General features: G+C 49.2%; 1 protein-coding gene across 8 annotated transcripts in view; it reads right to left on the bottom strand.

The window, feature by feature from the left end:
* ATP2B4 (ATPase plasma membrane Ca2+ transporting 4) overlaps positions 1 to 27529 on the bottom strand; it is a 97941-nt gene that overhangs the window by 48923 nt on the left and 21489 nt on the right. For all 8 annotated transcript variants that reach the window (XR_004973272.1, XR_004973273.1, XM_036343250.1 and 5 more), the window contains exon 2: positions 1215 to 1843. Coding sequence is in view for 6 of the 8 variants with exons in the window: in XM_036343250.1 (XP_036199143.1) it covers positions 1215 to 1407 (193 nt within the window). In the remaining 2 variants the exon portion in view is untranslated. The remainder of the gene's footprint in view (positions 1 to 1214; positions 1844 to 27529) is intronic.

The raw sequence follows: 27529 nt of genomic DNA, 5'->3' as shown, positions 1-27529 counted from the left end.
ATTTCCTGAATCCCCATCATAAATCGGAGCACTATAACATGCACTGCAGTATTTAATCCCAATAACTCCTTGGGCTAGGCATTAAAATCATTTTCAAAGCAGAAACACACTCAGAGAGGCCGAGTAAACTGTTCCGTGTTACCCAGGTAGTAATGATAGAGCTGCTATTGGAATCAAAGCCTGTAAGACAGGAAACTGAATTCCAGAAGTAAAGAGAACATGTAGAGCAGTTCTTAGATTGCAAAGAAAACAAGTCATGGGCAATGAACAGATATCGAGATAAAAATTTCCCCCCTCTCCCCGCCTCTTTTAAATCCTAAAGAGTCTTAGAGTTGGCAAAAAATATGATGTGGCCTCCACGGAAGGCTCAGAAATAGTATACCTCAGAGGCTGAAGGCATTTAAAGGATAAGATCTTTATTTCACCTCATGCTACTCAACCACGGCCTGCCTGACTGATAGGACCAAACAAGAACCTGTAGCACAGATGCTGAAACCAGGCAAAAGTGAGGCGCAAGGTTCGTTTTGTTCTTTCTCCATTTTTGATGAGGCAAAAATTTCATATTACCATGGCTCACTGGGCAATTGGGCTGAGCCAGGCAAGCAAAAAGCTGGATATTTCAGTTTCTTTTAAGTACTGTATAGATTAAGAAGAACCACATTAGAAGTGCATCAGGCAGGGTTGAAAAGTCATCAATAATTTCGTGACAGGAAATAGGAGTAATCCAAAAATTTGGTGGGTACTATTATAATTATATCCCTTATGACTCACCCCCTTATTTTCAACTGTATACCTTACAACTGTATATCTCACACACTGTGAGATCAGTGTGGGGGAAAATTATATCTTAATCCTGTTGCAATAAAAGACTAAGGCAGAATAAGGGACTTGATGATTATTTACTGATAAAAGCATCTCTAACATAAATGTTTCCAAAATAGAGATAAATATCCTCCTTTCTGTCCATTGATATAGAAAAGGGAGGGAAGAATAATTTTCAGAGAACAGCACACTCCCTCAACATTACATTGTGTGTGTGGGGGAACATGGCTCTCTATGGCCTCACCACCTTTTAGTGCTTCATATGCCATACTCTCCCCACGAGACACAGGGATACCAGTCATGGCTCCAGGTGCCTCTTCAGAAGCTGGACAAACACTATTTTTTAACCCTCGCCACTTCCTCCAACTCCCCACGCCTCCTACGGCCTTTACCTTCCACAGGGTTGGTTCTCAGTTTACTGCAGAGATTCATCACACCTCCATGGTGGTCATTGATCTGGATCAGAGCATCCGTCGAACGCAGCTCCATGAGCTTCCTGAGCTCCATGACTGTGAGGCCAAATTCCTTTTCACGGCTCTCAGCCGTCGAGTTGGCCGGCAAGGCATGTTCTGTAGTGTTGGTCATTTTGCCTGCTGTTTCCAAGCCCTTCAGACACCCTCAGTCAGAGCAAATGTGGAGCTCCCCTTCAACTGGCCAGGGTCTCCTGCTTCTCTGCCTACTTCCTGTTCCTTGCTTCTGTGGGAGCCCAGTGAGGAAACTGATGGGCTCTGTCTTGGTCCTTTTTTCCTTAGGAAGCTTGGCAGCAAGAAGAGGAAGAGGACGGGGGAACCGAGTGGAAGCTGGACCACGTGTCACGATGTTTGGTGTCCCCAGGTGGCGATAGACCGTGGTCGTCTAGGGTAGGTAGGTTCCTAGCTCAGACCAGCTTGCCCAGATGGAAGTGTAAACAGCATGCGCATGTTACCATGGAGGCAACCTTAGCAACAACCAGGAACTGCGATGGTAGAGAGGCAGCAGGAGGAGGAGGAGGGCTCCCTGGATACCAATGACAACTGGATCTCTGGAATAAAGATTCAAAGACAGACAAAAAGAAACAATTAGAGCAGTCATGGTGAGCCAGCACCTGCCACGGCAAGAGATACTCGTTCTAGCACAAGGGTTCAGATGACAGTTGGTGCCCGACCCGAACTGACAGCGGAATCCTGAGATCAGTGAACTCATTCCGGAGAGGCCCCTTCCTCCCTCAGAGGCCTTGGCAGCCTGTAAAGTCCAATGTAGGGAAGTAATTTCAGACACACCCAGGCTTCCTAGCTCTTCTCTCCCAGACCAAGCAACACAAATCCCACAACTTCAGACACTTGGAAATAAAAGGCTCTGAGCTCTCACGGCTCTGATGGCCTCCCTGTTTGTGGGACCCGCTGCAGAATCCTTTCATCCCGACCTCACTTCTATGAGGTGAGAAGAGGTCAGAAGAGGAGCGCGGACCTGAGTGCACAGGAGGATGGCCGGCCAGTCTGCCACGCGCCCTCCTGCTCCATACCCTTCCCTACTCTCAGCACGTACATTTACAAACCAGGAAGATGACCGATGGGAGACGGCCCAATTCTCTAAGGCCCCTCAGAATACCCAGCCTCCAGCTGTATGGAAATCCCGCAGATTGCAGTTGTCAACAGGCCAGGCAAGCCAGCTCAGGCCTTGGCGCTCAGCCCCTCCCTCCTCCACAAAGCTTCTGGAGGGAAGGGGAGAGTGACATGCTCTGGCAGTTGGTGAAACAGGGTGGGACCTTTTTACACAAAGGGGGAGAGGACCTCTGAGGAGAAAAGATAGTGAGTTTAAAGCCTGTGAGTGTTAGTGTTTTTTGGGCGGGGGGGGGGGGGGGAGGGGGGGCTCAGGGATAAGACAGCGTTTGATTCCGATAGAGCCTAGGGCCACAGCAAGGTTGCAGAGAAACAGAGTTAGCCTCCGAGGAGTGAGCACCCGAGGCTCTCAAATCAGCATCCCCCCCCCCCCCAGTCCCCAGCCCCCCGCCCCCGCCATCCAGGAAGGCATGTGCTGCCTCTCGCACATGCTGGCTGCAGAGGAGCAGAGCTATGGGCAGGTGAGGATATGGGGGCTGGAGGCGTGAAGGCTTATGCAGAGCCCTGCTCTCGGCTTCAGCTTCAGAGAGGCTTCTGTGTGTCATGCAGGACCATTGCCACACGTCAGCCACTGACATGTGAAGGGGCTCTTCCTGAACGCAGCACCAGAACCTGGAGGCCAGCCTTCGTTAAACTGTCCATCAGCAAGGAGCTCTGCTCAGCCGCCCTCTAATACATAGATGACACCCTCGCTTCTTAGAAGATGAACAAAGCACACGAACTAGCAGATGAGGACTTTTATCAATTACCTTTCCAGAAATCACATGTGGCCAAAGTTCCTGCTGATCCCGATCAATCCTGTTCTCAGCAGGGTCCCCGGGGAGAGAGGTGATTGCAGACCCCCTGTCCCAATGGGCCTCTGCCGCCGCCTCCTATCCCAGATATTTAGAGCTCTCCCGACTTACACCGGGTTAAGCAAGCAGGGTTTTCTTTCGTTGTTGTTATTGTTTTTAACATCACATTCCCTTTCTTTTAGATGCCATCAGAGATCCTGGAAACAAGGAGGTCTGGGAAAAACCTGCGGCAGGGTGTCCAACTCCCTTCATTCAGACGGGCACAGAGATCAGCAGCTCCACGGAGCTTCCTCTCCGGTTCAGCTTCTCCTCCAAGCTACTCTGGAGCAGCAGGTGACAAAGATTCTATCGTAGTAAGAAGCCCACCTTGATCCTCACGTAGACCTCCGTAAGCTTTCAAGAGGATGCTGAGGACCGCGCTGACAGTGCTAAACTGGAACTCAGATCTTCTGTCCTCTGTCTCTGCCCACCACACTGTTCGTTCCAAATGTAGCGATTTTACTCATCCTGTTCACAGCTTTATCCCCAGTGCCTAGAGGAGAACCTGCACGTGGTGGGCATCCAGCTAAATCTTTTATTGAATGAACAATAGCAGATTCAGAACCACATTTACCATCTTCCCAGGCACCCGTTGGGCAAGTCATTTAGCCTTCTTAGGGCTCAATTCCTCCCACCTTAAGCTGGGGGGGGGGGGCGGGGGGCCGCGGGGAGAAGAATCAGCCCTACCTTTGCACACCATCCTAAAAAAGTGATGAAGGAATGGGATTATAGATAGAAATAGTGCTTGGAAATCTTAGATGAAAGATGCCCAGTGCTAGAGACACTTAAGCTGCTGGCACAAAGTCAAGGGGGCAGTGCCCAGCTGAGAGCCTATTTATTTCTCCAGGAAAGTTCTTCTGGGATTTGGAGGTGAGGCAGGTGCCCCTGTCTCCCTGAGCTCTGAGCTCTGAGAACATGAGCTCCCTACAACTGCTGTACTTGCCTGGTCCCTAACCTTATTAGGCAACCAGCAAAGAATACTCTGTAAGCGCTCCACTGCCTCGGCCTCAGACACAATGCCTGGGCGGTAAGACCTCTTGTCAGGTCAGGATTAATCATTCCTCCGGGCATTCTGGGTAAGGTATGTTCTCACTCCCTTTCCAGCATTTAGCCAGCCTAAGGGATGATAGGATGGGAGAGAGAAATCTCTCGTCCCTTCTGTGGGGCCAAGAAATCCTATCATTCGACATGATCATAAAATTATTTTAATTTTTTTCCTCCTAAAGTCCTGTAACGTGTTCTCCAAATTGCAATGATACGTAGAAGCATTGTCACACCAATTCTAGGTAGGACAGCTGCGACCCCCACCTTACAGATGAAGACAGTGTGGTCCAAGGAGATAAAAAGTGATTTATTGGGCCTTTGGCAAGTCAGTGACCTTGACTTCACGGCCTTTTTGCTCCACCTTACTCCTTTCCCTGAGTCTGAACCTCCTCATTTTCTGACAAACACCTAAGAAGTCTGTTTAAAAAAATATATATTTTTTATTGATTTCAGAGAGGAAAGGAGAGGGAGGAGAGACAGAAACTTTAATGATGAGAGAGAACCACTGAATGGCTGCCTCCCACACGCCACCCACCAGGGATGAGCCTACAACCCGGGCATGTGCTCTATCCACTGAGCCAAACCAGCTAGGGCCTACGAGGTCTTTTAAAATGCAGGCATCTCTGGGTTTGTGCTGGTAATTTCCCTATAAATATCTATGTTGCAAGCATTTTTGCTACACAACTAATTGGCCATGAAGCAATTTTGCCGTAAAAGATAAAATAACTGGCTGACAGTTTGGTTTACGTTTGGCGGATTTCATGTATTTAAGCCAGTTGTCAGCTGGGTTTTATTTCTCCAGGAGTGAAGTTCTTGTAGTTACTCCCATTTCACATTGTATAAATCTCAGCCTTCACAGCGGTCTGTACAGTGAGGGGTAGACGTGGTGTTCTTAAAATAGTGCCTAACAGCTACGTATAAAGCAGATTGCAAAGCCCTGTGGACGGCCAGACTGCACACTCTACCAGAAAATGATCACAGATCAGCCAGCAAATCCTTCCATGAGCCCGGTGAGCCCTCCCACTTGTCAAAACCAAGTTGACCGGGCGGCGCAAATTGATACCTCTCTTAGTGGAGGAAGAAGAAATGGTAGCAAAAAGGGAAAGGTGCTATGCCTTACGAGGGGACCAACCAGCAAGCAAATTTTAAAAAAAGTATAAATGCTATCAAAGGAAGATGTATTTTCGTTTTTCTCCATAGTCTTAAATTTTGGTTTTAATTTTTCATCTTTCATGATCATTATGTCCTGTTTGTTTTGTATTATTTTATCTTTTATGGCAAAATTGCTTTCGGCTGCCCTGGCCGGCTTGGTTCAGTGAACAGAGCATTGGCCTGCGGACCGAAGGGTTCTGGGTTCAATTCCCATCAGGGGCACGTACCTCGGTTGCAGGCTCTTCCTCAGCCCAGGCCCTGGTCAGGGCTTGTGCAGGAGGCAACCAATTGATGTGTTTCTCTCACATCGATGTTTCTCTCTGTCTTTCCCTCTCTCTTCCACTCTCTCTAAAAAAGCAATGGAAAAATGTCCTCGGGCAAGGATAAAAAAACAAAATTGCTTTAGGCCAATTAGTTGTGCAGCAAAAAAGTGTCGGGTGGGGAGGGGAACCCAGTTGCAGGAAAAATATATCTAGAACCCTCTTAGGCACAGAAAATATCCATTTCCATCTAAAGGTAATGCTGACTCTTGCCCTTGCTCTTTCTTTCTCAGAATCACCTCCATCATACCCCAGGCAGTGAGGGTGAAACAGACCCTACGTCCCGTTGCCATACATTTCCGAGAAACAAACCACCGCACACTTCCTGACAACTCAGTCTGCACGAGGCTCAGTAGCAAGTTCCAGAAAAGAGGACCTGCCTGGGCAAGAACATCATGGCCTAAGCCACCAAACCATAAACAATCGTCAGGGGCTCTGTCTCCTCCAGTTTTGTCCAAAGAATCTCTTACTCTTGGAAAAGTTCCCGGGATGCTAAAGAAGAGACAGATCTCCAGGCTCTGAGGAGAAAGGGTAACTCCCCTGAAGGGGAGAGAAGAGGGTATTTTGAAGATCTAAAAGGAACCCACTCCCTGAGTCTTCCCTGCCAAAGGCACCTATTAAATCTGGCGCGATGCATGGGAGATGAAGCATGAATGGAAATGGGAGAAAGGAAACAGGAGGGGCCGGGGGCTAGGGCTTCAGGCTGGGGCAGCACTGCAGCTGGACCAGCCTGGAATCATAAGCAGCTACACCGAGCTCTGGCCTCTGGGCTGCAGGCAGGGCTGCTGTTCCCTGCCCTCCCCTGCCCGCTTCACGCTTCACGGGGCTGGGCGCCTGCTCAGGAGGGAGGTAGCACTCAGAGATGCTCCAGTTGAGTGGCAGCATCACTGCCAAGCAGGGAGGTGGGGGGAAGGGGAGGAAGAGGAGGAGAAGGAGGAGGAGAAGGAGAAGGAGAAGAAGGGAAGACCTGGGCAGGGGGTAGGCTGGTCCCACCTTAGGATGCACTCACTGAAATCTGAAACCTGCTTCAGGGTCCCTCCCAACTCCCCCCCCCCCAAATTAAACCTGTTCTCTTTTCTCTGATCCAGATGCTTGCTCCCTTCCTCATCCCAAATGAGGCTCTATTTCTCCCTAATTTCAGGAGCGACAGTGGGGTTGGACAGGGAGGGAAATAATATTTGTTGAGCATCTACAATGAGCCAGGTACCATGCTAAGCACTTCATGTGAAAAATCATATATATGTACATATATATGCACCTACATATATATGCACACACACATATACACGCAGATACATACACACACGTATTCTTATGCTGTGCTTAGCATAGTGGCTGATATGTAGTGGATGGTCCATGCACAGTAGTTAGTATCATTATGACGACTATTGTTTCACGGATCCTCACCAACAACCCTCTAAGGAGGGCACCCCATCTCATGCAGGGAAACCCAGATTCAGAGAGCCAGGATGTGTGACTAGCCTGAACTCAAAGCCACCCTGCCTCAAGTACAAGGACACGAAGAAAACAGAAACAAAGCTATGGGTTTACTTCCTACAGTTTGATGAGAAGGCCCACTCAAGCATGTCAAACTCGCGGCTGGCAGGCCAACGAGGCATGTGGTCTGCCGGCCTCGAGTTTGACATACTTGGCCCACATAAACCTACCTGCGCCTTGCCCATGACCCATAAAAGCTCAGAAACAGGGAAACACCTCCTTAAGCTCTTTGAACTTTCTGGGCAGTGTAGGGCTAGACCCAGGGCTTCTCAGGGGCAAACACTCCACCCAGCCCTTCCTCTACCACATATAGCACCCCTCCTCCCCAGCCAGAATACAGTAGGCCCTGGACTGGCATGATTCCAAGCATATCCATTTCCCACCTGCAGACCTGGGAGTGGGAATGAGGGCTTCCTCCACTCTGTCATCTCACACCATTGGCCTTGCAACCCGCAGTGACTTGGGAGAGGCTCAGAGACCTGCTCTAGATGCTCCCTCCTCTCTCCAGCAGGGCACTTCCTGTGCCATCACCTACAGGGTCTTTACTCCTCTCAGGCACTCCTGTGCTTCTGGCAAGCTCCTCCAGGATCCCTGAAACTTCTGGCAAGTCCCCGCCCTCCCCCAACCTCCCCTCGCTGGACCTTCTCTCTGAAGGTTTCCTCAGGACTAGTCGTGGTCCCGGGTCTTCCTTCGCTCCCCATGCCTGCCCGCCGTCATCGCCCCTCTATGCCTGCCGGCCTGCAGAAGCAGACCCGAGCACACACCCTCCCCTTCAGTCTGCTGAGGCTCTGTGGAGGCCTGTGGGAAGGAGGTCAGAGGCAGAGCATATTGGATAAAGTTCAGGTGTAGGTGGCACACCTGTTATCATCAGCAACCACTAGGCCAGTGGTCTGCAAACTCATTAGTCAACAGAGCCAAATATCAACAGTACAATGATTGAAATTTCTTTTGAGAGCCAAATTTTTTAAACTTAAACTATATAGGTAGGTACACTGTTATTAACTTAATTAGGGTACTCCTAAGGCTTAGGAAGAGCCACACTCAAGGGGCCAAAGAGCCGCATGTGGCTCGCGAGCCGCAGTCTGCCGACCACGGCACTAGGCCATGCAGGAAGCCCAGTGAGGGCTGGGGCACCAAAACCAGGTCTCTGCACTGCCCACAGGATGGCACACTGTAGCCTGTGGGCCTGGGCTTGGAATTTTATGCAAATTCTCAGCATGTCCTAAAGAGAGAACATCACCTCTTGGTTAAGAGGTGGTTCATACGTGCGCGCGCATGCGCGCGCGCACACACACACACCACACACACACACACACACACACACACATACAGGCTCCCTCGCCCACCCCCGTCCCTACCCCAGATTGACTATCCTGACAGTGTTTTCTTTTCTTTTTTCCCCAGGTCTTCACTACCCTATTGCCCATGTTCATGGGCTGTGCATATAAGCACGTAAGTTCTTCGGTTTATCTTGTTTTGTCTCCCCAACCCCACATTGAAGTATGTCAGTCTGTCCCATGCCTCCCTGCTTCAGGTCTTATTTCGTTGGTCAATTCACTGTGTTTATTATAGTCCATGAATAAGCGAGATCATGTGATATTTGTCTTCCTCAGACTGGCTTATTTCACAGCATAATATTTTCCAGGTCCATCCTGACAGCGTTTTCAATCTAGCAGCAAAATGTAGCACTAAAATCGAAGCATCTGTCTGGAGAAGATATATCACTCTCCACCGCTGGGTCTCAGGGACCCAGAATTCACTCCTTCTCCCAGAACCATTTGGTACTTCTTGGCCAAGTTGAGACCATGGATACGAAGGCCCCAGTCATCTACCGCTGGGTGCCTCTCCCAGAGAGAGTCTCACACAGGTCCAGAAGGGGACGTGTGCAAGGAGGCTCAGCGGGACATGCTTGTGGTGACAGGGAACTGAAGGCCACCTGGGATCGATGGGCGAGGTGATAAAGGGGATATTTTGCCAACAGTTAGAAATACAGATCAGATGTACACAAGATAATACTGGTTATCTTAAAAAACAGTGCTTAGTGGGGGCAAAGGGTGCTGTAACAGCTTTTACATGAATTAGAAACACATGCATCTAAAGCAGCTCTTCAATGGAGGGAGGAAGAGATCAACCAAAGAACTTGTATGCATATATGTATAACCCATGGACACAGACAGTGGGGTGGTGAGGGCCTGGGGCGGGGGGTGGGCCAGAAGAGGTCAATGGGAGAAAAAAGGGGACACATGTAATTCTTCCAACAATAAAGACTTAAAAAAAAGCAACTCTATACATTTGAAGGAACATATTTAAACAAAAGAACACATTAGAATGCTGCTCACACACACAAAAGGCAACAGATGTGGGATGTGGGGAAACACTGAGCACAGGAAGGGCCTCGCATGAGCCAAATGATAAAAATGGGCCACGAGTCCATTATTGATCAACTCAGTGCTCTGTGCGTGAGGTCCAAAAGCTAAAACCAAAACACACCACGCTGCTGAACCCTTTCAGACCTGGAAGAGCTGGACTAAGACCTGTTATGAAAATGACAAACTCATTTTATCAGCTCTGGCCAGATGCCTTCAGCAGTCGGGGGGAAGGTAGGGCCCACAGAGAGCATAGACATTCTCAAAAGAGTGATACCAAGAACTGATCCAGGATTGCCCCTCTGTTCCTGATCATCTGGCCTGAGGAACCAGCCCATGTCAGAGACCCCAGGAAAGATGAAGACAGACGCTTCATGGCATGGATCAAGAAACCGAACCAGGAATGTGCCCAAGAGGGCAATGCCTCCAGCCCCCACCTCCCGTCTCCATCCAAAAATAGCATCAATATATCAAGATGAAAGAGCCAGGGGGGATGTACCCTCCTCCAAAGAATCCGAGTCGTGCTGGCCCAGGTCACCTCCTACAACTCAGGGGTGGGGGTGTTCGCTGCAAGCCAGAGATGAAACAGGAATACTGACCTTTTCCTTCCGAGAAGGAGGGCAGGGCTGATTTCAGGTGGGAGTGGCAGTGCCATCAGAAGGCCTGTTGTTTAAGGAAAGGGGTGCTGGCAGCCCCTCTTGATCCCTCGCATCCGACTGTGGGAAATGCTCAGGATATGAGTGAGCAAAGAATCTGTCTTTCACGCTCAGTACTAGTAAGGTGCAGCTCCTTGGGCCTGGGACAGGAAGCTACTAGGCTAGCAGACAGGACGCAGCCTTGAGCAGTAACATTCAGATGTCTCGCCTGGGCCCTCTCTTGGGCAACACAGATTGCCTTTCTTGGGGCTGCTGTGGTTTTTCCACATTTTGGTCCCAAGGGCACAAAGGGGCTTTTTAGCAGCTGGACTGGGTCCTGCGTTATTTTTAGACACAAATCTCAGCAGAATCGCGCCTGCCCATGGAGAGGGAGAGGAAGGCCAGTCTCCCTGGGCTACTGGGTCAGGATCCTGTTGTTCCCAGGCCGCGGGTTCTACTGGAGCTCTCAGGGGTGAGGAGAAAGCTGTCTGGCCTCCGACAGAGGAGGCCACAGACACCGAAAGGGAGTGCTGTGGGCAGCTGCTCTTCCCACAGGGGCTCAGCAAGAGAGGAAGCAAAATAACATTCCTGTGTGACCCGGACACTAGCCAGGGCACCACACACTGGACATCACGCCTGGCCAGCGCTCCATCGCCTCCCTGCACTCCACGGCAGCCACCTGACAGAGTGAGGGAACCACGGCTTTGCCTGGCCCGGCCTTCTCTCAGCCCACTGTTTCCTGGAAGTCCCAGGGAATCGGGCAAGAACTCCATGCCGAGAGGAGGCGTTATCCAGAAGAGAGCTGGGCGCACTGCACTCCCTAGCAACCTGTCCCCTCAGTGCCCCGGTGCCTCTCCTTCTTGTTCACTCATTGCACAGACAGGAGCCACTAAGTCAGCCTGGACTTGTGTCGTGTTTCAGAGCAGTGGTTCTCCCACCTCAGTGAGCATCACCTCGCCAGGAGGGCTGGTTAAAACCTACTGCTGGGCCAGCTCCCAGTTTCTGATTCAGGAGTTGTGGGGTGGGGCCAGGGAACACGTACTTCTAGCAAGTTCCCTAACCGGGGATGCTGACGCTGCTGGTTTGGGGACCAGACTTTCTTACGCTGCAGAAGTTACGAAGCATCTCTGCAAATAGTGCCATGACAACGTCCAACAACACAAGGCTAACACTCTGGAAGGCCTTGAGTGGGGTCCAGTCCAAACACTGCCCCAGATCGAGGCTGACAGGAGAGGCACAGGAGGGTCTCGCCATCTATTATCTCCTGCTTTCCCTTCTCCCTCCTCCGCGCCCCCTCCCCAGGATGCTCTGCTTCCATTCATCTCAGGGCAGTCCCCTCCCCAGAGACCCCTGGTCTTCCCAAGGAAAGGCCCTGTCCTGTGAGAACACAGAGTGGAGAGGAAGGACGTCCCTGTGGCAGAACCAAAAGGTATTCAGCAAAGCACACCGAGGTACACCCAGGGTCAGAGACACACCGAGACCCTTTCTGGTGGAGGGGCACCCAGCATCCCCTGCACTCCTGTTCCCTCCATCCGCAGGAGACAGAGCTGGAAGGGAAAATGAGAGGACAAAAGACACCCACCACTCACTTCAGGCTCCCCAAGTCTCACTGCCCCTGGCGCATCTGAACCCTGGCTGCCTTTTCCCTGCCACCCCCGAAGCCCCTACAGGAGGGCTGGCCACGACCCCCGCAGGGGGGGCACCTACCCACTGCTCTGAGGGGCACAGGCAGTGGCATGGGCACAGGCGCAGCTGGCGGGGCAGCAGCAGCTGCTGTTTTCCAGTCGGCGACGGGCTGCTGTAAACACTCGGTTTAGGTTGCTATGGCAAAGCAAGTGTGCAGCCTGGCCCGGCGCTATTTATGTGCCTGTGATGGCAGAGTGGTCTGTTTTTATTATTTTACTTTGAAAGTTTCCCTTTCCCAGCCCCCTAAAGCAGCCTCAAAAAATAAAAATAAAAAAGAGCCACCACAACGTTCTCAGGAACAAGAAGAATAGAGCTGGCCAACAGCGCTTAGGGCTTGAGCCAGCCAGGGGAAGACCCAAGTGAGCAGTGCGGGGACGGGGTAAGTTCCTCTAAAGGGAAGGCGGGCTGCTGGTCCATGCAGCCTCGGCTCAGCTCATCACAGAGAGGCCATGGCTCAGGCTCTTCTCACCTGTGCACCACCTACACTCAGTCTTCTCCCTTCCTGGCTAAGCCGGGCTCCAGCCAGCAGCGTTCCTCACACCCTCCCCCCTCGCCACCATCCCCACTGTCACCAGGATGAAGAGACTGAGGATCCACCAGGGGTCCTGGGAAGAGAGCCTCAGAGCAGAGTCCCCCCCTCCCAGGGTGCAGTGCCGTCCGCATGCAGCCGGGCCACTCCCTGATGGAGGTCCGAAGGGGGTGACCTCAGAGGTGCCTCTGGAGGAAGGGACACAGGTCTGTCCTCCACCTGTAGAGTGCTAGCTTGCATCCTGTCCTCACTCCTTAGGGAGCCCTGGGGGGAAGGGGAACTTCTGCACAGCAAGATTTCAGTTGTAGTCGAGGTGGTGAGGACATCTCGCCAGCACCACGCAGTCAGCATTCAAGATTCAGATGCTGAAGAATGATCGAAAGTGAGGCTGATTCCTCTGGGACACATACGTCTCCAGGTTCCCAGGCACCTAGGCCAGGTTTGGGCAGAGGAGGTGGAGAGGGATCAGAAATCAGCCATGGGAGTCACACACACAACTAAGCTGGAAGTGGATACTGACGTTGACACATATGCTATAGGTTGTCCATCACAACATGACATCCAAGTGAGAGAAAGAGAACCACCTTCCAGAAACAGCTACTTGGAATACGGAAGATGATGTGGGATTTTATCATCCCTCTTCCTCCACCCATTCCAGCTCCATTGGATTCATATGATCTTAAGAGGAGAAACCTACTCCTACCCCATTGCTGATGGGCGCGTGAATCAGATATAAGTAAAGCTAGGGCACCGTTAAGAAGAGCACCATCTCAGAATGAAATGGAATGCCTCCCAGCTGCCACGATGGCTCAGAAAAAGTATCAATGAGAACGAACCCCACGGGAAGGAGAGAGGGCAGGAGAAGGGGGAGGCTGCTGCTGATTCCATCGGGGAAGCACCCTCTGCTGCCCCAGGAGTGGTCACCGTCCCAACTGACAGCCCTGGTTCGCTGACAAAGTCTTGCTGGGAAAATTGGGACTTGGGGCAGAAATCAGTCTTGGCAGCTCCTTGAGGTCAGAAGAGCAGAGCAGGCCTGGTTTCTGAGCCTGTCAACCCAACTGTCATCAGCGCTCCACTCTTCCTGTGGGGCAGGAGGGGGCTGGAGGAGGTGAGGAAAGGGTCCCACGTGGGGCACCATCCTGGACAGCTGGGAGCAGCCTGGTGGAAAGACACCGCAGGTGAGCTCGTGTCCCTGACACCAGTGTTCCTGTTTCTGAGTCTCAGGGTATCAGCTCAAGCTGAGTGGCCATTACTTGGGGATACATAAAAGGATGCATCTATTCACCACAGGGCTCGGATCCAAGGTGAGGGACAGAGGGCCCATTGTTGAAAGAGACAATGGGTAGGAGACAAAGGCAGCTCAGCCCCGGCTGGTCATTGTTGATGGAAGGCTCAGGGAAGAGAAAGTGCAAGGTACTGTGCATGCTTCTAAGTCAGTGGTTCTCAACCTTCCTAATGCCGCGACCCTTTAATACAGTTCCTCATGTTGTGGTGACCCCCAACCATAAAATTATTTTCGTTGCTACTTCATAACTGTAGTTTTGCTACTGTTATGAATCGTAATGTAAATATCTGATATGCAGGATGTATTTTCATTGTTACAAATTGAACATAATTAAAGCATAGTGATTAATCACAAAAACAATATGTAATTACATATGTGTTTTCCGATGGTCTTAGGCAACCCCTGAGAAAGGGTCATAGGACCCCCAAAGGGGTCGTGATCCACAGGTTGAGAACTGCTGTTCTAAGTGGACAGAAAGGTGGTACCATCTCTCTATCCCAGCCTCTGCCCTAGTGCCTGACCTAACACGAGGAGTGAATGAAAGAGCCACCCTTCTCTGCCAATCTCCAGAGATAAACCGTTATCTGTAAGTTCCCAGAACCACTTCTTAGCACTTTCCCCCTCTCCACCCTCTCCCTTTTGGGGCCCTGGGGGAGGTAGACTGAATGGGTTGGAGGCATATCTCCCTTGTTCTCCAGGACATAATACAGGGCTTTTCCGGTGCAGGGAGAAGGAAGACCAGCTATCACTGTGGGAACCATCTACCTCTCTAGGGAGAAGCAAAGGGAAACATAAAGAATTGAAGTTCTCTCAACACCCATTGGATTCTGAACTCCCACACACAGCATTTTAAACACCACTGCAGAGCCCCCGAGGGAAGACAGGGGAGAAGAACTATGGTGATGGTGGTGATGGGGAAGTCTGTAGGAAGTGGCAAAAAAGGATGCTTTCAAGATTATTTCTGAAGCACTGAACTGCCAGAAATGATAGGGAAGATATCTGGTACCAAACTCTTCCCACCTCCTCATTTTTCTCGATATACCTCATTCCCAACTTCTCACTGTTTTTCAGATCTATGTATATCCCTTTCCCTATCTTGTCCTGTCTCCCTAACTTCCTCCCTCCTTCTATTCCCTCTCCGCCTCTCCTCCTCCTCCCTCCCTCCCTCCCTCCCTCCCTCCCTCCCTCCCTCCCTCCCTCCCTCCCTCCCTCTCCCCACCACCACTTATCTACCTCAATCTCAGAATCTCTCTTATTCTCTCTTTTGCACATCTCTAGGGACAGTCTACTTGGATGGAATTCTATTCCCCTTACCTGGGTAATTTCTGAAATCAATCACCCGTCCAGTCCACACTGGTTCAAACAGTGGAAGGAATATGGATATGCTGAGAAGCCAGTAGGTTGCCATGGCTGGCACCAACACAGGGCCAGGCAGTGTCACTGGGGTCATGGATGATGGGCCAAAGGCACAGAGGACGAACTCCATGAGCCAATCTGCACTCTCCCAAATCCACTGGAGATGGCCTGGCTAAGTCAAATATGTAGCATCTCACTATGCTTGGAGCAGAGGCAAACGGCTAACACTGAGGACTCAAAGTGAGGAGTCCTAACAGAGACGGAGGAAGAGGAAGGATATGAGACTATTCCTATGAATTTAAAACTAGAGTCAGGATTTAGTATGCTCAGCCAAGTTTCCACTCCAGCATAAATAGGGAAGTAGCCTGATGGAGGAAGGAGGCTGGGAGACTAAATATAAAAGGCACCTAGGACTACAATCTGACTCTGGCTCCTTTCAATGCTCACATGGGAGTTGAAAATTCAAGAACTGAGCACGATAAGCTAGCCCTTCCTACTGACAAGCTGACCGACAAGCTGCAAGACTGTGGCTCCATGGTCACCTCTCAGTTCTACTCTCAGCCTGTAAAGCTTGGGTAGGGAACAGGCATAGGAGGCTGAAGTCCAGCTCCCTGGTGACATGGCTGCCTTCTTCCAGCTCTCCTCACCACTATGCAAGAATTCAAAGGTTCCCAGAAGGGACCAGAGGAGCAGGAGGAGCAAAAGGCACCCTAACCCAGCAGAGCCAGACCTTTGTAGGCATCTCCCACTATTTGCCCAACATTTCCTTCAATAAAATGTTGCAGGAGCACTCTTGTCCCAGCTTCTCTAGTCTCACACACCCGGGCTGGCTGGTCCAAATCAGTAAGATCTCCATCACCAGGAGAGCAAGCCTTTTCGGGGTGGGGGGAGGGATCAGTGCCCTCCCTGCAGGGTTTCAGCCACTGGACGCTCCCCTCTGCCAGCAGTCAAATCCAAAGGGAAGCCGAGGACACACCAGCCTGCTCTCCCCCGCCCTCCTCCACAGCCAGCTGAAGAAAGAGGACTCCTTCGCGGGGAAGTCCCACAGCAGTGAGGCTATGGAAACTTTGCCGTCTAAGGCTGTGGAATTCTTCGACTGGGCTCCTGCAGTTAATCATCCCAGCGGCCTGGATTCCCGACTTGGGGCTTTAAAAGGTAGCACCAGAGCAAGAAGGACAAACATGTCAAGGAGAAGAAAAAGCAGGAAAGAGTTGGTGGGAGCTGAAAGATAACCACCTCCAACACTAGTGTTGTGAGTAATTGAGTGTGAGGAGGGGAAAGGGCACAAGAGAAAGAGGTGTAGACCACATCCCAGAATACTCTTCTGGACTCCCAGCCAATGTTAGCACCGTCATACCCCAAAAGATCCTACGGCGGACACTTTCCTAACCCACTTTGAAAAGGATTTTCTAGGGATTGGTTGCTTTGAAACATTCTCCTTAGAGCAGATCTGAAACATCAGAGGCTCATGTCTCCCTTTGGGAAACGTCTGTAGAAAACTCACAGCTGGGAGTACGAGGCTTGAGAACATCAACTTCCAAAATGGTAGAAGGGGCATCTTAGGCTATGTTACCATGGTTTCCAAGACAACAAACAGAGGTTTGGCCCTAAAGAGGGGTGGGAGGGCGAACTGCCTTTTTCTTCCTATGGGAATAGTTTCAAGAGCCAAGATAGGAGGGGAATAGGGTAAAATGAGAAGATTACAGAGGTTACAGGGGAGAGAAAATGGACAGCCCCGACAGTTCCCATTCTCCCTGTATAGGCCAGGGTGGAAGGTCCCATTTAGAGAATAAAAAGGCACCACTGAGGAGTGAGAAGCCTAGGAAGTCAATAGGAAGATGAGCAGCTGTCTATATTGGATGCTCAGCCGACCTACCACAGGAGGCAGGAGACACAGAGGCCAAATTGAGCTGCTTTGGGAAAGGCAAGGTCCTCCAAAGGCTCTGAGTTTTGCCTGCAAGAAGGCAGGCGGGATAACTATCCCCAGAAGTGATATGTAGAGATGCTGTTACCCAGAACTAAGGCCCAGCCCGCTGGCCCCTGCTACACTGGCATCAGTGCCTCACCTCCCAGGTCCCCTGGCCAGGAGTCTTCAACTCTCATTCTAAAGGAGCCAGATGGGCAGAACAGTGCCATGTGCCAAAATCTACCATGTCCTCCCAGCAGGAGCTGTCAGCTGAACAGGGCCACCTGGCCAAAGGGTTCCCTTTCATATTCCTGGGCAGCATTGTACCCTCTGGATGCCTTCCCCTCCACCTCCAGAGCTGGTGCCAGCTTGGCTCCGCTGGAGAGATGGAAAGGAGACAGCTGCTCAGGACTCTGCTACACCCAAAGGCAGCGACTGTGGCACCATTGGAGGGTAAGGACCATGAACGCCCTGTTATCTTCTCAAAGCAGAGAGGGGCCAGGGGTCAAATGACTACGAGCGCGGAGGAAGGCCAGCCCTAACCACCATTTCATCACTAGTCATTGCACTAGCTAGTAAATTCTTGACCTTTTCAGGGAGCAGGTACCCCAGTTTTCCAACTGCATCAAACATCCCAGAGCACCCCAGAATCACAGCCGTGCGGGGAACTTTGGAGAAAGTCGAACACTATTTTACACTGAATTATATTTTACAGTGAAGCATGTATGAGTCACTGGGACACTGGGACAAAGAGGTAGGCTACAGATTGGAAAGCAGGATATAGGCAGATGCAGCTGATGCAATGAAATCTGCATTAGGTGTCAAATGAAGAGCAAGATCACCTGGTAGGACACCTCCAGGGTCGCCCCGCAGGCCAGGTGCAGCCATCAGCTGCTGGGGAAGAACTCACTCACAGCATGAGCCTCCCCCAATGGGCTCGGGCTCAGACCCATACCCCGAGTCACGGGGAGCTTCCTTAGGGCTTCCCAGAGCTGCTACACACGCGTGTGCAAAATGTGCCCTGAACATGGGCACCAGGTGAGGAGGTTGTTGGGAGACGAAACGCCATTAGTGTTGCTGGGTAGGCCGTGCACCGATGGGCTGCATTCATCTGAAGGGGCATCTTTCTAACGTCTTTATAAGCTGCTATGGGCTAGCAGCTGCAATAAACTGCCAAATACTAGTATTGCTGTGGGTTACAGGCCCTATGAAATATCTAAGGAAGAAAACCAGAAGTGAGTCCAGTTTGACCAGTGGATGCGCCAGAAGGGCTGAAGATGTCAAATCAGCCAGACCCATGGGCCCAGGCCCCCTGGAGCTCTGTTCGGGGGGCCAGACTGCTCTGTCCGTGTGGGCCAGGCTCTTGCCCCTCACAGCTCACAGGCTCTCCCATCACAGCTCCTTCCAAGTAGCACCAGATTGGCCTTCCTCTCAGCACACCTTCCTCCAAATCCCTTCTCCCTGGGTCTTAATTTCTTACCTGAAGAGTGGAAATAATGAAAGTAATCTACCTCACACAGAACTTGAAAAAATTATTACTTCTTTCATGTATAAGGGACCAGTGCCCTTAGATGAAGATCAACTGAATTAAGAAGCTATTGAACTTCGGAAGCAAAGGGAGGCTACCCCTCGTCAGAGGCTCCCAGTGCCTCTGGGCCCTTCTCCTATACTTTACAGGCCTGGCTCCATATCCTGGCCTGTGTGTACCAGGCAGACACTAGTACTGCCATTCATGGACTTGTCCAGCATCTCCAACTTTTGCAGGTATATCTGGGGAATCTGTCTGCCCAAGGTTCCCTCATAAGTGGCGTTGGCAAGAGAGAAAGGCAGAGCCCGACAGGTGTGGCTCAGTGGTTGAGCATGGACCCATGCACCAGGAAGTCTCAGGTTTGATTCCTGGTCAGGGCACATGTCTGGGTTGTGGGCTCAATCCCCAGAAGGGGACCTGCAGGAGCCAGCCGATTGCTGTTTCTCTCTCATCAATGTTTCTATATCTTTCTCCCTCTCCCTTCCTCTCTCTCTAAAAATCAATAAAAATCACTTTCTTTTTTAAAAAAGGAAAAAAAAAAGCGCCCTATCTGGTTTGGCTCAGTGGTTAGAGTGTTGACCTGCAGATTGAAGGGTTCCAGGTCAATTCCAGTCAAGGGCACATGCCTGGGTTGCAGGCTCGATCTCTAGTAGGGGGGTGTACAGGAGGCAGGTGATCAATGATTCTCTCTCATCATTGATGTTTCTTTCTCTCTCTTTCTGAAATAAACAAAAATATATTAAAAAAAGAAAAAGAAAGGCAGAAAAGTTCATGAGAGTCGAAGAAGACTGTGGTAAGAACTCACATCCGGGTAAAGCACTCTGATGTGTTATCTTTGGACAGCCTTTTAAGAAAGCCAGCACTGATGACATTACTCCGTCTGCAGATTTTATATCACATGGTCGTTATGGTGATGTGACTCAGTTAAGGCCAGGCAACTGCAGAAAGAGCCTAAAAGAAGCTAGGATATACTCTGTGCTCCAAGGTCCTACAAAGAAAGATAAACAGGAATAAGAGAGCAGGAGAGCAGCCAGTATGAAACAGTCTAAAAATTTTAGGCCCAACCCAGGCCTTTGGAGCTAGAGGGTTCCTGCCCTGATGAGCTCAGATGATTGATATGGGTTTTCCTACTTCCTCCCAGAGGCAACTGTGACACATGCTGAGTGTGTGTGTAATGTGGTGTGTCATCCTCTTAGGCTGTGGACACCTTCAGGGTACAGATTGTGGCCGAGTTAGAGGAGGTGGGGACACCTTGAGGGTACAGACTATGGCCAAGAAAGAGGTTATGCAATTCCTAGGGAATGGAGTGGTGTAAAAGAAACAGAGAAAAGAGAACAAAAAAGGATGGAGGAAGACTGAGAGAAAGGAAGGAAGGAAGGGGGCCCTTCCCCTCCAGGAACTGCTAGACTCGGAGTCTAAATAAAGAAGACACTACACACCCAAATTAGGAAGCCCTATGATTACAGTGGAGTAGAACAGAAATACTGAAGGGCATCGAAGCCAAGTTGGAGACCAGAAATGACAGAGTTGACAAGGAGAAGAAATATACAAAACAAAACAAACACAAGCTCAGAACTACTAGTATAAACAGGTAAAACAAAAGCTGCTCTAGTCTCCAGATCCTTTGCCTACAGCCCCGAAACAGAGCATCCCAGGCATCCCAGGCAACACGGGCTCTGTCCCCGGAAGGCAAGCAAAGGTGTGGCTGGGGCCCCAGACAATCCCTTCTCTCCTTTCCAACTAGCACTTCTGGGGCCAGGTGGTGTCACTTGTTGAGAGACCTTTGGAAGTGTGACATCCCAGGAGTGGCTTCAGAGCAGACTTTGCAAACAGAACACTGGGCGTAACTCCTCACCACCTGGGATGGTGACTCGCCAGTTTCCTGCTTCAAGGAAAGAGTAGGCTGTTCTCTCCATGTCACTGCAAATTTTGATCGCCCCAAGTTTGGTTAAAGAAAAGAGAGCATCCGCATTATGCACTGTAATACAGATTTCATTTTTCAGGAAATGTCTCAATTTTTCTACTTATAAGATAGAGGCATTGATAAATTAAGACAAAAACAAAAAAGAAAAGAAAAGAGAGCATCTATCAACAGATGAATGCATAAACAAAAGGTGGTATATCCATACAGTAAAATAATACTCAGCCTTAAAAAGGAGTGAAATTCGGATACATGCTATAACATGGGTGAAACTTGAAAATGTTACGCTATTGTAACCAATGTCATCCCAATAAATTCAATAACAAATTAAAATTTTGTTAAAATAAAATTAAATTAAAAAAAGAAAACAAACAGAAAAAGAAAACAGTATGCTAAATGAAAGAAACCAGAAACAAAAGGGTCGATATTGTATGATTCGACGTAGATGAAGTGCCTACTCTAGGCACAAATTCATAAGGACGGGAAGTAGAGTAGAGGTTGTCAGGGATTGGGGGAGAAGGTATAGGGTGGGGTTATTGTGTAATGGGTACAGAGTTTCTATTTGGGGTGATGAAAAAGTTCTGTAATGGATAGTAGTGATGGTAGCACAATAATAATGTGAATGTAGTTAAAGCCATTCACCACCATAAAAATATTTTTTCAAAAGAAGGAAACAGGAAAGCAAATAGAATAGTGCTGGCATAGAGAGGGGAGAAGGGTGGGGAAGGGAAGAGCAGAAGTAAATCCAGGGCTGTGAGCCTAGCTCCCACAGTCACCAGGACCTCAGGACCACCTTCTATTGGGGGTGGAAGCCCAGTGGGATAGAGGTCACTTATCCCAGACAGTGACCTCTGACATGCCCAGGACTGGGAGCCCCCAGAGGCACAACATCAAACAACTCCCCTGGCAAGGCTGAGTGGCAAAGCCAAGGGGAGGGGAAACACACGGGGCTTCTGAAGACCATGCTCCGTGTACATGGGGGTGACGGGAGTGGAAGGGCGTTGAGAACAATGGACAAGTCGTCTTTTCAAGGAGCAGGGGAAAGTCAGCTTTCATTTCCTCACTCTCGGAAAGTCACCCCAGCATCAGCTCAGAGCACACAGGCATCTGCTTAGGGCTGAGGCCTTCCAGATTCACAATGGAAATATAGAGTCTAGTCTTTTTGAAAACCTCAGATGTTATTTCATTTGATCCTCCCAACAAACATGGGAAATGGATAATACTGTCCCCATGTTGTAGAGAAGAAAACTGGTTAAATACCTTGTCTAGAGCCACAGGAAGAAGTAGAGCCAGATTTCAAACCTGGGTTTGGCAAAGGATGCACTTGCTCTGTAGGACTGCCCTGAAGGTGCTTTCCAGAAACGAGAACTCTTTTTCTCAGGGACCAGGTCACCTCTAATGTACAGTGCAGTGATCAAGAGCACAGGCCCTGTGGGCGGATGAACCCAAGTCCCGATCCACCATCGCTACCTGTTTGACCTTGGGAAAGTTAGTCCATGTCTCTGTTCTTTAGTTTTGGCACTGATACATTTGGGATAATAACAGCGGCCCCCTTTAAAATATTTCAGATAATTAATCCATGTACAGGCACATGGTGCTGCTCCATGGTAAGCATTCAAATGGAATCACTGTGGCTATTATATAACGCTATCAGTCAGTCCCTGCCACTGGGGACCTGCTCATCAGTCAGAATGTGAGTGAGCAGACAGATACAGCCCTACTTCCCTTGTTTCTGTTTCAGGAAGAAAGAAACACCCCAAGGTTGGAAGGGACTGAAGGTCATGTAGACGAATCTCTTTTCCAATACTGGAAACCATTTCTTCTTACTGTTACCTAAGAGCCTGCGCATTAGCTCTTATTCTTTCTAATACAGGCAAACCTCATTTTACTGGGCCTCACAGACGTTGCATTTTTTACAAGTTGAAGGCAAGACCCTCCACCAGCAAGAAGATGATGACACTTTTTTTCGGCGGTCTGGAACTGAACCCATGACGTCCCCAAGGTATGCCTGTATTAAACTGGGACCTAGCCCTGGTCAGTGTGGCTCAGGTGGCTGAAAGTCATCCCATGCCCAGAGAGGTCACTGGTTCGACCTGGTTTGCAGGCTTGATTCACAGTAGGAGGCGTGCAGGAGGCAGCCAATCAACCTTTCTCACATTGATGTCTCTCTCAAATCATTAAAAACATATTAAAAAATGATAAAATAAACTGGGACCTAATTTGTGACCATCACCAAAGTGATGGGCACACATTCTTTTTTTTTTTCTTTTTTTAAAAATATATTTTATTGATTTTTTACAGAGAGGAAGAGAGAGAGATAGAGAGTTAGAAACATCGATGAGAGAGAAACATCGATCAGCTGCCTCCTGCACACCTCCTACTGGGGATGTGCCCGCAACCCAGGTACATGCCCTTGACCGGAATCGAACCTGGGACCTTTCAGTCCGCAGGCCGACACTCTATCCACTGAGCCAAACCGGTTCCAGCAACATTCTTGCAATCTTACAACCACCTTTTGTGACAGCTATTTTGATTTCGGTTCAACAGCTGAAGAAACGAAGGCCCCAAGTCCTAGAGGTAACTAGTGACCAGGCTGGGCCATGAACTCAGGCCCGCCTGACTCCAGAGCTCACATTCTCAGCCGTGACGTGCTACTTCTGCCTTAGAGAACAGGACAGTCTACCACATGGTAGAGGGGAAAGCGGTTTAGGTGAATCCCAAATGCCTGAAATCCAGGCCCTGTGACTGTGAAAAAGTTCTCTGCCAGTAACATCCGTCATTTAGCGAATGCCTGGCATTTAATGAACATTATTACCTAACAAGCACTCTGACTCACTTTTACAGATGAGAAAACAGAAGAGCATGTTATGCTCAACACAACGACGTTTCTAAGAGGCAAGTTTCATACTCACGCTGTCTGAGGCTTTTCTCACCGCCACGCTGCTCCTCAGAGCCTCAGTTTGCTCATCCTGAGATAAGAATCGATACCCACTACCATTTAATCCTCTCTTCAATAAATGAGTGCCTACTAAGTTCCAGACCTTGTTTTACGCACAAAAGTACAGTAATAAGGAAACCTGAATGGTATGCCTATTTTGTGCCTGACACCCTTATCTTTACTGCCTGACATTATGAATATGAATGCCTCAAAATTACTAACACAGTAGCTACTGTGGGTCTGAAATAATAAATGGTAACATTTATTATTTGCTTCTACATCACAGCCTTAATTTTTTTAACTGCCACATTTCCTATTGTCTTCATGTTTCCTTTTCTTTCTTTTGATTTTCCTCCCCTCTTGTAGTTTGGAAGTTGTATTATTCCTAGTTTTTCAGTGTTAGCCTAGAAACCTAACATCTTTAACCTCTTCCCAAACCATACTAGGGCCTTAGACCACTTAAACTCCAATCACTAACTTTCCAACTGACATGCTATTGTTACGAGAGATTCATTTGATTAATTATAGCTTCATTTTATCCCTATAAGTTAGACATTGCTATCTGTATTTTCTTTGCGATTACTAGTTAGACTTAGCACCATGCTCACAATTTCCTTTGCCTATCATTCCTTCCTGAATCTTAGATGTTTCTTTTAGGTAATGTTTCTTCTTGAACTATTTCCATTAGGAGCTGTTTTAGTGGAAACCTCTTTTTGTTTGTCCTCAAAGGGCCTTAATTTTGCCCTCTTTCTTGGAAGATTTCCACTGATAATAGAATTCCTTGTTAGCAGTTATTGTCTTGGCTCAAAGCACTTTCGTATCCATTATTCCACTATCTTCTGGCTTTTATTATTGAGATGGAGAAATCAGTTGTCATTCTAATTGTTATTCCCTAGAAGGCAATTTACTTTTGAGTTTACTTTGAAATTATTTATCCTTGGTAGTTTCATTATGATGTTTCTAGGGGTGAAGTTTATTTCTTCTTCATGCGATTCATTAGGCCTCATAAGTATAATAATTGTATTTAGCCAACTCTTGACCATTGCTTCTTCATTATTGTCATATTCTTATTCTCTGTATTATCTCCTTATGGAACATTAGTTTAATGCATATTGGGGACCTTTTTACTCTATTCTGGAAGTGGGCAAACTGTGTAACAAATCTGGCCTGCTGTCTGGTTTTGTAAATATATAGTTTTATTAGCACCCAGGCTAATTTCATACTACAATAGGAGAGTTGAGTAGTTATGACAGAGACCATATTGGGCCCTAAAGCCTAACACATTTACTAGCTGGCCCTTTACAGAAAGTAATTTACTGACTCCTGCTCTCTTTTCTATGCCTCGATGCCTCTTCCACATTTTTCCATCTTCTATATAATTTCTCTAGAAATATCTTCCAATTCACTAATTTTGTCGTCACCTCTAATTACATTACACCTTTTCACTGCAACTTTATTTTTTTTATTTTATTTTATTTTTTTAAAAATATATTTTATTGATTTTTTACAGAGAGGAAGGGAGAGAGATAGAGAGTTAGAAACATCGATGAGAGAGAAACATCGATCAGCTGCCTCCTGCACATCTCCTACCGGGGATATGCCCGCAACCCAGGTACATGTCCTTGACCGGAATCGAACCTGGGACCTTTCAGTCCGCAGGCCGACGCTCTATCCACTGAGCCAAACTGGTTTCGGCTTCACTGAAACTTTAATTTCCTTCATTGTCTTTCTTTCATTTCTAGTTCTCTTTGGACATCTGAGACAAAAGAGATATCTAAAGAGAGCTCAATCTAGTCAATTGAGTTTTGTTTCCCTTCACCATTCTTTTATTACCCTCTTCCTTTTAACATATTAAATATAGATTTTACATTTTCTATATACAACCACTCCACTCTGGCCGGTGTGGCCCAGTGGCTAGACCAGGGGTGTGCAAACTTTTTGACTCGAGGGCCACAATGGGTTCTTGAACTGGACCGGAGGGCTGGAACAAAAGCATGGATGGAGTGTCTGTGTGAACTAATATAAATTCAAAGTAAACATCATTACATAAAAGGGTACGGTCTTTTTTTTTTTTAGTTTTATTCATTTCAAACGGGCGGATCCGGCCTGCAGGCCGTAGTTTGCCCACGGCTGGGCTAGACCGATGGCCCCTGCACCGAAGGGTTGTGGGTTACAACCACTCCAATATCTGCAATTTTTGTGGGTCTGATCTGTGGAATGTTATTTCTGCTCCTCAACTTCATTGATAACCAGGGGCATACAAAGCAACACCACTAAGAGATACTACTAGTATTTATACTATTCTGCTGGCAAAAATGAAAAACTTTGCCAATACCTAGTTCTTGAGAGGGCGTGGATCAACAGCATCTCTTACACTTCACTGGCAGGGGCTAAACTACCTCAGATGTCTTGGGAAACAACCTGTCACTACCATGTAAATTTGAATATTCATATACCAAGACCTAGCAATTCCTGTCTGAGCTCACTTCCCAGGAGAAACTTGCACAGGCACAGCAGAAGACATGGCCAGGAATGTTCGTGGTGGTGCTCTTCACAACGGTGAAAAAGGCCGCTAGCTTCACCAGTGGAATAGTATATAGCAGTGAAAATGAATGAACCTCAGGATGTCATTCCAAAGTATCCAGTACCCCACTCAAGAGAGGCATAAATTTAGTACTATAATATTGAATGAAAATAAGCAAGCCCCAGAAGACTTTGCGTGGTATATATTTTTAATACAGAATACAAAGCAAAACGAAATATAATATTTGTTTAGATATGTTTACCAAGAGAATGATCATCACAGAATTCAGGATAGTGGCTACATTGGGTGATGAGGTGAGGGGACAGGCTAGAAAAGGCACATAGGTGGATGCAAGTTATGGTAGGGATCTCACTTTTTGGCTTGGGGAGTGGGTTCAGGTGTCTTCATTAGGCTATTGAAATATATAAAATGCACCTGAGAAGGGAAGAAAGCGATAAAGATAGAGGAGAGAGAGAGAGAGAGAAAAAAACCAAATAGGTTTCCACTATTTCTGCCAGCAACACTTTGTCATCAGCATGATCAAAGACAGCCATGGATCTACCAAAATTTGTCAAGACTCTTTTAGATGAGAACTTCTGTCAACTTCATGGTCCAAAATTGTCACTTAACTACATAGTCAATAGACTGCGTTGACCATATCAGCCTAATAAAAAATATCAATCTTAGGAATTCTTATTCTAGAGCTGAGGTGGGGGGAGAGGGGGCGTAAGGGAAGCAGGGAGCGGCACACAGAGGTGGGGAAGCTTGGCAGCGGCGTGGTCTCCAGCTTATTTTGGGGGGTTGCGTGCGGGGGGGGGGGGGGGGGGGGGGGCGAGGGAGGCAGAAGAGAGGCATCGCATTTCACAATGGAGGGAAACTCAGGGCGTCAGCAACTGGGGACACAGGCCTCTAGCATCCAGAGTACAACACCCCGGGAAGAACCCCAACCCCTTTCCACCGCGACTTCCTGGGCCCTAAAACCGACACCAGCCTCCCTCCCCCACCCCCCACCCCCCACCCCCTCCCCACCCCCCATACTGGGAGCTCTGGGCTGGGAAGGCCCGAGGCAGCGAGCGAGCGAGCCTCCCGCCCTCGGGAAGTCCCCTGGGCCTCGATCTCCAGCTTCACCCCCTCCAGCCCCGAAGCAGAGCTTGGGGCGCAGGTCGAGACCTGCAGGCGCAGTTCGGCTCCCCGCGCCCCGGCCCGCCCCGCCCGGCCCCGCCCCGGTGCAGCTGCGGCAGCAGCTCCTCAGCCCTTCTGCAGGCGGCTCTGCACCGCAGGCAGAAAAGGCGGCGGCTGCACCATCCAGCCAGGGATTACTCACGGGAGGGCCGTGACTCAATCGGTCCAGCAGCCAAGCCGCCCTCCCTCCCTCCCTCCTTCCCCCCCCCTACCCGTCCTCCCCCGCCACACCCCGGGGAGGAATCTCCGCCGCAGCCTCCGAGGCCGGGACCCGCCCAGTTCTCACCCCGCCCTTCACCTGGCTCCCTCCACACACCAAGAGCAAACCCCTGGGGTTTCAGGGCTCCGCGACCTCCCCGCCGCTTCCTCCCGCTCTACGCTGCCGCGGGCGCTGGGAACGAGGACTC

The sequence above is a fragment of the Myotis myotis genome, unplaced genomic scaffold (assembly GCF_014108235.1).
Source record: "Myotis myotis isolate mMyoMyo1 unplaced genomic scaffold, mMyoMyo1.p scaffold_m19_p_18, whole genome shotgun sequence".
Classification (NCBI taxonomy): Eukaryota; Metazoa; Chordata; class Mammalia; order Chiroptera; family Vespertilionidae; genus Myotis; species Myotis myotis.
The sequence above is the reverse complement of the archived record's forward strand: the minus strand, read 5'-3'. Positions and strand labels throughout refer to the sequence as shown.